General features: G+C 37.2%; 1 protein-coding gene across 1 annotated transcript in view; it reads right to left on the bottom strand.

The window, feature by feature from the left end:
• KIAA0319L (KIAA0319 like) overlaps positions 1 to 12,264 on the bottom strand; it is a 114,648-nt gene that overhangs the window by 38,427 nt on the left and 63,957 nt on the right. The window contains exons 4-5 of the mRNA XM_081086305.1: positions 5,675 to 5,921; positions 2,495 to 2,596 (exon numbers count right to left, since the gene is read on the bottom strand). Coding sequence (XP_080942431.1) covers positions 2,495 to 2,596; positions 5,675 to 5,921 — 349 coding nt within the window. The remainder of the gene's footprint in view (positions 1 to 2,494; positions 2,597 to 5,674; positions 5,922 to 12,264) is intronic.

Raw genomic sequence — 12,264 nt, 5'->3', positions numbered from 1 at the left:
AACTTCTAAATAACATGTTTCAAAAATAGCTTTTTACAGAATGCTAACAATGCTCGACTCACTGAGGTCATCACACCCTGGTGAGTTAAAAGAGCTGCTTCATTCCAGCTGAGCGAAATAACACTGCAGAAGATGGCAGAGGATGGCCCACTTAAACAGCCCCACTGAAGTTAATTAAGATCAAATGAAGCATTAAATGGTCCTCATTTGTAGCTCAGACTATATGACTGGGTAAGGCAAAGATAGAATGCCATTATCTAAATGGAATCCATCCCCAGTTAAAGTGATCTTAAATTTTGGGGAACAAAATGGATGTCTGGCTAGGAAAGAGTGGGATTTGGTAGGAAGGTTTAGTTTAAGTTACACCCCAAAGTAAAAAATAAAAGGAAACATAAGAAATCTCAAATGCTTAGCAGAGAATGCTCATCTTTTTCTTATTTCACAAGTTCAAAAGTTAAAGTTAACACATAGAACTTAATTCTAAGATAGCCTTCATCTTAAGACCAGATATTCTTTTATAAGCCCGAGATACAAGATCTATTACTCCACCTTCCTCTCCAAAACACTAGTTTTCTTTTGGCCAGTTGTCAGCCCACACAAATGTGCACGGAGAAGCTGGGCTAGATAAGGAGCAGGGAGGAAGCAGTAGAAGTAGAATTGGTGTAGGAGATGACATTTCTTTCAACTGTAGTTGAACATATTTTTCTACACAGAAACTAGACCCACACTAGTCTGGGAACTGACAATTTTATAATATATGTGGCTAACAACACAAAAGGACAATAATCCTAGGACAGAAAAGCTCAGGGGATGAATTATTCCTTACAGCCAGAAATTTATCCAAGGGTAGGAATGACTAAGTATAGGTCTGTTAGACAGATTGCTCGTTTTAATAATTTAGGGCAGTGGTTTTCAAAACTGTGCCTCCAAACCCTGGAGGGATCTTTAGAGATGTGTCAGGGACTGCCACAGAAGGGGGATGACGAGCAGGCATAGCTGGTCCTACCCTCACTGTCCCCACCCTTTGAAAGTTTGAAACATCCACTTTATCTGATTAAAGGCTGAAGAACCTGGGGAATGGAGAGTTGAAAAGAATCTCTTTCTGAACTGATGTGCTTTAGAATACTGAAATACAAGGCAATATTAACCCACAGAAATGTACATGCAAACAGAGGTTAGAAAAGAAAATACAGTACAGCCTAGCATATCTTTCACCAAAGAGTGGAAGCAATGGCAGCTCAAGGCAGTTCTTTCCTCACCATCACCTTCAAAGACCATCAAACCCATTCATCTTAGCACCAGAGGAGGAGAGAGAAAAGCGTCTTTACTCTGGCTGGTGTGGCTCATTTGGTTGGAGCATGATCCTGTACACTGAAAGGTTGTGGGAAGGCAACCGATAGATGTTCACGCTCACATTGATGTTTCTCTCTCTCCTCCCTCACTCCCTCCTTTCCCCTCTCTCTAAAGTCAGTAAGTATAACCTTGGGTGAGGATAAAAAAAATACAAAAAACTTCTCTAGAGGAAGGTGGAATGAATTGACAAGGAAAACTCAATTTGAGGACAGAAATATACAACAGAGAGGGAGGGCATTTAGGTTCTGGATTTGATATGAGGCCCAGAAAGTAGAAGTACTGTACTGGAAATGTGTATACCTAAAATGGAAGTACCCCTTCCTGAATCGAGTATGGCATTCTACTTGACTAATCTTATAAATGACAGTAATATAGACCCAATGCAATCATTTTCCATCACAGTATGTTCACTTCATGTCATAGTCTTAAGAGAATATGTATGTGTTTATAAGTCAAACCTTGGTATATTAATGTATATTTCAAAGGTGAAAGTGATGTTCATATTATAAAAGTTTTCTTAAACAATGAATTAACCATCCCTTAATTTATGTATTTTATAAATCTGAGTTTTATATATTATATTGGACCTGTCTTTTTTTTTTAAGTAACAAATTTACGTAGCAGTAGTCTTGAATAACTTCTCTGTAAGTTTTATACCTGCTATTTTCTAGTTGTTTGGCCAAAATAAAGAGATCAACCTAAGCTTCAGTTTCTTCCTCTTTTGGTATAATACCACCTTTAATGAGCATCAGCTATATGCTAGGCACGGAAGTGGATGTCTTATATACTTTTTAATTTTGCCCTTAAAGTAACCCAATGATGTAGAAATCATCTGATTTTACTGAGAAAGAAATAGAAATTAGAGAAACTAAATAACTTGCTTAAAATCATTCAGCTAATGACCGGCTGAGTTGGGATTTGAATCCAAGCCTGACATTAAAGCCTATGATCTCAAACATTGTTATATCGCCTCACGTATCACATATATATTTGTGCACATGCATGCTATATTCTATTCTCATAGGACTGATGCAGTGAGTAGATGAGTTAAGATATGTAGATTATAAATTAAAACATTATAAATTAAAACATTTCATTATAAATTAAAACATTACCCAAATGTAAGGGGATGTTTTACTACCTTCAAGTGGCTCTTGGAGAACATATGCATTTAACTGGACTGCATTCTTAGGCAGGGTAATCTGGACATTCTCTCCAGCAGATATGACCAGTTTCTTTATAACTGCAAACAAAGAAAATATACAAGAGATAAGAAATTAGACTCGCTCAGCCAGTGTGGCTCAATGGTTGAGCATCGACCTATGAACCAGGAGGTCATGGTTCAATTCCCGGTCAGGGCACATGCCCAGTTACCGGCTCGGTCCCCAGTGGGGAGCGTGTAGGAGGCAGCCAATCAATGATTCTCTCTCATCTCCCTCTCCCTCTCCCTTCCTCTCTGAAATCAATAAAAATATATATTAAAAAACAAAAAGAAATTAGATCCAAGCTATCTCATTTCTATCCTTCCGTGGCCAAATTTCTTTGATAAACAATATTCAGCTACTGCCTTCATATCTTCATTATTTATCCACTCTAATTGCTGAAATTTGATTCTGCCTCCACTTTTCCACTGTACAGGATCTTTTGAGGCCATTAACAAACTGCTTCTTGGCAGATCAAACAGCTTTCTCCACCCTCATCCTTCACTTCCATGGCATCTAATATTGCTGACTGCCTCTATATATTAAAACTTTGCTATCACGACACCATATTCTTCTACTTTTCTTCTTTTCTCTAAGTTTTTCTACACTGTATTTAAACTGTGGTCTACCTTTAAGCTCTGTTTGTATAGAGCTCAATAAACAGAGCTTAACTGTTTCAAGAATCATCTTCATGCTGATAAATAATTTTCTAAATAAAATACATATATGGCCCTAACCGGTTTGGCTCAGTGGATAGAGCGTCGGCCTGCGGACTGAAGGGTCCCAGGTTCGATTCCAGCCAAGGGCATGTACCTTGGTTGCAAACACGTCCCCAATAGGGGGTGTGCAGGAGGCAGCTGATCAATGTTTCTCTCTCATTAATGTTTCTAACACTCTATCCCTCTCCCTTCCTCTCTGTGGAAAATCAATAAAATATATATTAAAAAAAAATACATATATGAAGGCCCTGGCCAGGTAGCTCAGTTGGTTGGCACATCATCCTGATACTCCAAGCTTGTGGGTTCAATCCCCTGTCAGGGCACATGCAAGAATCAATCAATGAATGCATAAATAAGTGGGACAACAAATCAATGTTTCTTTCTCTCTCTCAAGTCAATTAAAAAATAGATATGAAGTTTCTAGAAGAAAAGCATGTGTCAATCACAAAGCCAGACTTATTTCCATTCCAACTTGCAAGAATCTTCACTATTCTTCCTTCTGTTAGCTCTCCCCACTCTAATCCATTCTGTTTTCCTAAAATACCCACCATCATTAGTTTTTCTAAAATATTCACCCACCATGTTACTCTCCTACTCAAGATGCCCACCCCACCATGTTTAAGGCCAAATTCATAACCTGGTACTAGAGAATCATTATCCTCTAGTTATACCATCTCATGCTTTCTACCCAATTCTGTCTTTAGTTATATTCATTTTCCGTCTTGTGTTCCCATTGAAGTCTACTCTTTAAAAAAAAAAAAAAGTATTTATTTTAGAGAGAGAGGAAGGGTGAGGGAAAGGGAGAGAAACATCAATGTCAGAGAGAAACATGGATTGGTTGCACCTCAACTGGGGTTGAACCCACAACCTGGGCATTGTGCCCCGAACAGGAATCAAACTAGTGACCTTTCTGTGCACAGGACAACAGTCAAACAACTAAGCCACACAGTCAGGGTATTGAAGTCTACTCTTCGGGAATTCAACTGGGGTGTGAGTTTTCTTTATTCTAAATACAGTACTTTGCTTTTAGTTCAAAGCCACTCTTCTCTCCAAGAAATTTTCCCAGACCATTTCCGTTCAAACTGATCTTCTTCTTGAACTACTTTAGCATTTTTTGAACACCACATCAGTTGACAGCTATATACTGTCTTTTATACTATCCACCAGCTATTTCATAGATGTTAGGATTTCTCAACTTTGACACTTTGGACCAGATAATTCTTTGTTGTGGGAAAAATTGTGTCCTGTGTATTCTAAGATGTCTAGCAGGATCGCTGACCTCTACCCACCAAATGTCAGCAGCACCCCTTTCTCCAAAGTTGGAACAGCCCAAAATATTTACAGGCTGTTGAGAAACACTGATTATATTAATCTTATTTCTCTGCCAATAATTGTTCATTTGGTATGGGACCTTAGAACTAGAGAGCTTAAATCAAATAACTGGCTAGTACACCTACATTTCAAGACTAAACGTGAGAAAGCTTCCTAGACAAATATGAAATTTGAAATTTATCTGTCTGCTTGGGAACACTGCATGCATTGGGAGAAATAAAATCTCCAATATGGAAGCTTCACCATTTAGACACCCCAGGAGGTGGAAATAGAATTCTCTGAAGTGACTCTCAAAAAAAGAAAAGAAAGAAATCGCTATGCTCAGATAAAGTATAATGGACAAAAATGCAATACAGCCCAAACCTTTCACAATTATACCAAAAATTACAGGCATTTTGTCTGAATAGAAAGGTTACTTTAGTGCCACAGGATTAAAACCCAAATTTTTACATTATTTACAATTTAAAAAGACCCTTGGAAATTAAAATTTGGCAAAGAATCATTTTTACTGGCTTTGCTTCACCCTTTTGACTTTTTTGGGAACTGAAGATCAACTTGGTTTCCTTGATTAACCATTTCCTGATAATACCTTAGAGCAGCATTCATGAAGCACAGACTTGTTCAGGCAATATTCTAAGTATAAATCTTCCTATGGTTTGCTTTAAAAAAATAAAGATGCTGTCAAAATCAGAGATAAATATCTGGCCTACACTCAGCTATACAGAAGGCAAATAGGTGCACAGATCCAACTGTTTCTTCCCAGTGGCCTCTGCTTGCTTGATTCCTTGAACATTACTTAATTGAATTTTATGCCTTTAAGTCCCAGGCACAGTGGAATCTGGCTCTGAGAAAATGAGCTTCATAAACTCCCATAGGTTGGGGCCTATTGAGAAAAGGACTGAGAGCCCCCAATCCTATGATTACAGGGATACTTACAGGATTATTTTTTCTCTAACCTACAGAATTAAAAGGCATGCTTCCCTCCTTTCTTTCCACTAAAAGGGAACATTTTGATCAAATGTTCTACTTTCCCATCCTATCTCCACGGGCAGAAGCAAAGGGCCTCACCTGGAAATGGTGCAGAGGTGCTCTGGAAAGAGGTGTGTGGGGTAGGGGTAGCATAACTGTAGGAGGGAGTCACTGGCAGAGGGATAGCAATCTGGGTTATCGCAGGGTTTTTTACTTGCTGAGTGCTAGACGTAGTACCCAGATCCTCTGACGTCTCTGGTTGGACTGATACAGTCTTTGACCAAACAGGAATCTCCCCAGCCAGATCTGTGGTTAAGGGATTGGAAATTGTAACTGTCTTGTGGACCTAAAGAAATGCAAAAATTCAGTTGAGTAGGCAAAGTTATACAGCCTGCGTTTTAGGTTATGTCTCATAAAATTGCACATTAAATGTTTTTAATGTAAAGCTGTCAAAAATATTAAAGAAACTAATCTCACCATCCAAACTAAAGTGTTAAAATGATGATATAAATCTTCCTAGTCTTTTTTCTATGCAGAGAGTTTTGCTTACAACAAAATAGTAATAATCATACTATGTATAGTACTTTTATCTTCTTTTCTCACTTAACATTTATACTCAATCTTTCTACATATACTTATTAAGTACCTATTATGAAACAGACCTTCTGGATCCAAAATATAAATATAACATAATCACTGTAGTCAAAAGTGCACAATCTAGCGGGGGAGAGAGAACTTAAAACATAGTAAGCCAAAATGGTAAATATATTTATAAAAGTTATGATGAACCAAAGAAACATAATCTGAGAGCATTTAACTCTGAAAGGGAACATGTAAAGAAGGATGTTTAAAATAAAGGCTCTCTGGCTCAGCCGGTGTGGCTCAGTGGTTGAGCGTTGACCTACGAACCAGGAAGTCACAACTCAATTCTCCAGTCAGGACACATGCCCAGATTGAGGGCTCGATCCTCAGTGTGGGATGTGCAGGAGACAACTGATCAATGATTCTTTCTCATCAATGATGTTTCTATCTATCTCTCCTCCTCCCTTCCTCTCTGAAATCAATAAAAAAATAAATACATACATACATACATGCATGCATGCATGCTATCTGGAGGAGGAGAGTCCTGAGCTGAGTTTTAAAAGGTAAAACTAGACAAAAATCTGAGGTGAGAGATGAGTACAGGTACAAGAAATGAGGTTAACATGGTGTGTATTGGGAACTGAGAATCATAAGCAAAAAGAAAGGCAGGAAGTAATGGAAAATGAGCCAAAAAGATAGTCAAGGGTCTGACTAAAGAAGACAGAATATGCTATTTTAATGAGCCAGTTAAGGGTGAGCAATTAAAGGGTTGTATGCAGGGAAGTGACACGTTCAGCTTTGTTTTAAATGGATCATTCAGGTTGCTGCCCAGTATATGAGTTTAAAGAAAACAACTGCAGGAATACTACTTAGGAGAGTACTGTGTTCATCCAAATGAGAAATGATGAGTGCCTAAACAAAGGTGGTGGTATGGATTTTTTAAAAAATCAACTTAACTGAAGTACAATTTACATAAAATTAACAGCACACATTTAAAGTGTATAGGTCAATGAGTTTTGAAAAGTGTATACACCCATATAATTGTAATCAAGAGAGAACATTTCTATCGGCCCCAAAAGTTGGTTTTTGCCCCTCTGCAGCAAATTCCTGCCTCAATTTAGGCTCAGGCAGCCACTGATTTGTTTTCTGTCACCTTTTACTAGTTTCTAGGCTTTCTTATATTTCATATTTTTAAAAAATCTTATAAATATTTTTGTTTTTGGGTATTTTCATGCAACATGTTTTATTTTTTAAAAATATATTTTATTGATTTTTTACAGAGAGGAAGGGAGAGGGATAGAGAGTTAGAAACATCGATGAGAGAGAAAAATCGATCAGCTGCCTCCTGCACACTCCCCACTGGGAATGTGCCCGCAACCAAGGTACATGCCCTTGACCGGAATCGAACCCAGGAACCTTGAGTCCGCAGGCCAATGCTCTACCCACTAAGCCAAACCGGTTAGGGCTCATGCAACATGTTTTAAAGATTCAGCAATAACTGTGCATATCAGTAGTTCATTCCTTTTTATTACTAAGTAATATACCATTATAGAGATATCAAAATGTACTTATCCATTCATCTATTCATAGATTTAAGTCGTTTTCAGTTCTTATAAACAAAGGTGTTATTAATATTTCAATACAAATGTTTCTGTAAACATGTTTTGATTTATTTTGGGTAAATATTTATAAATATATATTGCTAGTTACATATAAGTGTTACATTTAACTTTATAAGAAACAGTGAACTGTTATACAAAGTGGCTGTACCATTTTGCATTTCCACCCAAAAATGTATGAGAGTTCCAGTTGCTCTACAACTTCACCAATATTTGGAATTCATCTATTTTTTTGTTACTCCAATGGTATCTCACTATGACTTATTTTGCAGTTTCCTAATGACTAATGAGGTTGAACATATTTTCATGTGTTTATTGGCCAGTCATATATTTTCTTTGGTTAAGTTTATTTAAATCTTTGTTCAATTTTTTACAACTTTAGTAAGGTATAACTGAGACACAATAAACTGAACATATTTAAAGTCTACAATTAGGTAAATTTTGACATGTGTGTACACCTATGAGGCCATCACCACAATAGGATAATGAACATATCCATCACATCCAAAGATTCCTTATGCTCCTTTGTAACCCCTTCCCTTCCCTCCCTCTTCCCCAAACAACCACTGATCTGCTTCCTGTCACTATAGATTAGTTTGCATTTCCTAGATTTTTAGATAAATGGAGTCACACAGTATAGCTTCTTTCTTTCTTTTTTTTTTTATCAGACAAATACTTTATTTATTTTTAAATATATTTTTTTATTGATTTCAGTGAGGAAGGGAGAGGAAAAGAGAGATAGAAACATCAGTAATGAGAGAGAATCATTGATTGGCTGCCTCCTGCATACTCCACACTTGTGGATAGAGCCTGCAACCTGGGCATGCATCCTTGACCGGAAGTATAGCTTCTTTCACTCAGCAAAATTATTTTGCTCTTTACCCATGTTGCTATGTGTATTAATAATTCTTTTCTTATGACTGCTAAGTAGCATTCTGTCTGATTCATTCACCAACAGATGAACAATGGATTTGATTCCAGTATTTGGCTACTACAAATTGAACTGTTATAAATATTCCTCTACAAGGCTTTGTGTGAACACATCCTTTATTTTCTCTTGGATAAATACCTATGAGTAGACTACCTGGTCATATGGAAGATATACCTTTTGATTAAAAAAAACCCACAACTGCCAAACAATTTTCCAAAGTTTTGTATCATTATATAGTCCTGCCACCAGTGTGAGCATTCCAGTTTTCTACAACCTTGCCAAAATTTGGTGTAGGAAGTCTTTTTAAAATTGTAATCCTCACCAGAGGACATGCTTAGAAAGAGGAAGAAAGAGAGAGAGAAAGAGAAACATCAATGTGAGAGAGAAACACTGATCGGCCATCCTCTGCATGTACCTCGACCAGGGATCAAATCCACAACCTAGGCCAGTGATGGTGAACCTTTTGAGCTCGGCGTGTCAGCATTTTGAAAAACCCTAACTTCACTCTGGTGCCGTGTCACATATAGAAATTTTTTGATATTTGCAACCATAGTAAAACAAAGACTCACATTTTTGATATTTATTTCATATATTTAAATGCCATTTAACAAAGAAAAATCAACCAAAAAAAAAGAGTTTGCGTGTCACCTCTGACACGCGTGTCATCGGTTCGCCATCACTGACCTAGGCACATGCCCTGATTGGGAATGGAACTGGCAACCCCTTGGTTCATAGAATGCTCCACCAACCTAGCATTCGGCAGGGCAGGAAGACTTTTTAATTTCAGCCATTATTAAGGTATATTGTGGTTTTAATTTGCATTTTCCTAATGATTAATGATGTTGAGCATCTTTTCATATATTTGTTGGACATCTGTATAACTTCTTTGGACAATCTGTTCATAATATTAGTTTTCTAACTGAGTTATAAAGAACTCTTTATATATCCCACAAATAAGTCCTTTGTTCGGCAATTAATTTGTAAATATGTTTTCCCAGATTGTAGCTTGACTTTTCATATATCTTGGTAGCATCTTTTAAATAACAAATATTTATAATCTTGATGAGCTCGTTTATCATTTTTCCTTTTTTGTTTTATGCTTTTAGTGACTCATTCATTCATTCAAGATCACAAAAATGTTCTCCTGTGTTTTCTTCTACAAGTTTTATGGTTTTCACTCTTAAATTTACGTCTATGTTCCATTTTAAGCTTATTTTTTATGTGTGATGTGAGGTAAGGGTCAAGGTTCGTGTTTTTCCTTACTATTATCCAATTATTCCGATACCGTGTACTGAAAACAGTATTCTTTCCCCACTGAACTGCCTTGGCACATCAACTGACCTTATTTGTATGAGTCTATTTCTGGATTCTATTCTGTTTCATTGATTTAGTTTATACTAATACCACTGTTTTGATTACTGTAGCTTTATAGTAAGTCTTAATGTTAGATCATTTAAACCCTCCAATTTTATTGTTCATTTTCAAATAATTTTAATCATTCCCAACCCATGAACATGAACATGATTGTATTAGTTTCTTAGGGCTGCCAGAACAAGTTACCACAAACTTGGTGAGTTAAAACAACAGAAATTTATTCTCTCCTACTGGTAAAGGCTAGAAGTACAAAGGCTAGTGAAGCAGGGGGTCCCTTGGGGGTGAGGACCACGGAGCCCCAAGGCGCTAGGGCGTCTGCATGCACGACTCCAGAGACCAGGTTCGGTGACGCAGATCCGTTTTATTATGGAACTACAGGGGTATATATAGCATGAGGGGACCAATCAGAGGGAGACACGTTGCTACAGGCGACCAATGGCTGAAAGGCTGGGGTACTGTGCACGTGGCTCTAGGAGTTCGTTCAGGCGGGCGTTGCTACTTCCTGGTGTGCGGAGGAAGCATGTCATGGTGGAGTGTGTTCACACCATTGCATCAGCCGCAGCGCTGAGACATACTTCCCGAGCTCTACAGTACAAAAAGCATGGCCACATTCCCTCTGAAATCTTCCTCTGTGCCTCTTCCAGCTCCCAGAGGCTCTTAGCATTCTTTAGCTTCTGGCAACATAATTCCAATCTCTGTCTCCATTTTCACCTGGCCTTCTTTCTTGTGTCTCTGTGAGTCCAAATTTCCCTCTCCTTTTTCTTATAAAGATGCCAGTCACTGGATTTAGGGCACACTCTAAATACAGGATGATTTCATCTCAAGATCCTTAACAAATTATACCTACAAAAAACCTAGTTCCAAATAAAGACATATACTGAGGCTTTAGGTGTACATGATTTTGGGAGGAACACTATTTAACCCATTACAATGGTATATCTCTCTCCATTTATTTAATTCTTTATTTTCTCTCAGCAATGTTTTATAGTTTTCTATAAAACTATTTCATGTTTTTTGGATGTTATAATACATTTTAAAACTTTAATTCTCAATTATTCATTGCTAATATATAAACACAATTGATTTTTGTATATTGATCTTATATTCCTGCAACCTTGCCAAATTCACTTAATTCCAGTAGCTTTTATGTACATCCACTGGAATTTTTCTAGGTACATGATTATTTCATCTGTGAATAAAGGCAGTTTTTTTTCTTCATTTCCAAATTGTATTTCTTTCACTTTCTTGCATTATCACATTGGCTAGGACCTCCAGTACACTGCTAAATAAAAGTGGTTAGAAAAAAAAAAGTGGTTAGAACCATTCTTTGTTGTGTAATTATTATCTCATTTTCCTTTAAGTCTTTGAACACAGATTCTTTTAATTTTTAAACATATTTTAACAGTTCCTTTGAAGTGTTTGCTAAGTCTAACAGGTGAGTCCACTCAGAATTTATTTATGTTGATTATTATTTTTCCCCTGAGCATGGGTCACACTTTCTTGATACTTTTTTGCATGTCTTATAACATCTGGTTACAAACTAGAAATTTTAGATAACATATTGTAGCAACTCTGGATTCTGTTTTATTTTTCTGAAGGGCTGTTATTTTTAGTAACTTCCCTGTACTTAAACCCTCTCTCTCTCTCTCTCTCTCTCTCTCTCTCTCTCTCTCTCTCTCTCTCTCTCTTTCTCTCTCTCTCTCTCTCTCTCCCCTCTCCCTCTCTTATACACACACACAGTATGATTCCATTGATGTCTCTGCTCAGTTTTCTTTTTAATTCTTATTTTTACTTTAGCCTGGGTTTCTAGGTATCACCTTAAGTATCTGCATAGTTTAGCAGTCAGCCAATGGTTTTGGTAGAGGTCAAACACCTGAAGCTCATAAAGCTTCACCCTCTAACTCAGTGGTTCTCAACCTTGGCTGCACATTAGAATCACCTGGGAATCTTTTTAAAATCCTGATTTCTGGGCCTTATCCTCCAGAAATTCTGTTTCTTGTTACTAATGTTGTGGCCTCAACCCATAACAAAGAAATAGAATTTCCGGAGGATGAGGCCCAGAAATCAAGATTTTAAAAAGATTTTCAGGTGATTCTAATGTGCAGCAAGGTTGCGAACCACTGCTCTAACTAATCCATCTGTGTATTGCTAGAGGCATGCATTCAAAATTTCAGCCAATTCTT

The sequence above is a fragment of the Myotis nattereri genome (genome assembly GCF_964212035.1).
Source record: "Myotis nattereri genome assembly, chromosome: 3".
Classification (NCBI taxonomy): domain Eukaryota; kingdom Metazoa; phylum Chordata; class Mammalia; order Chiroptera; family Vespertilionidae; genus Myotis; species Myotis nattereri.
This window is presented reverse-complemented; position numbering and strand designations above follow the sequence as displayed.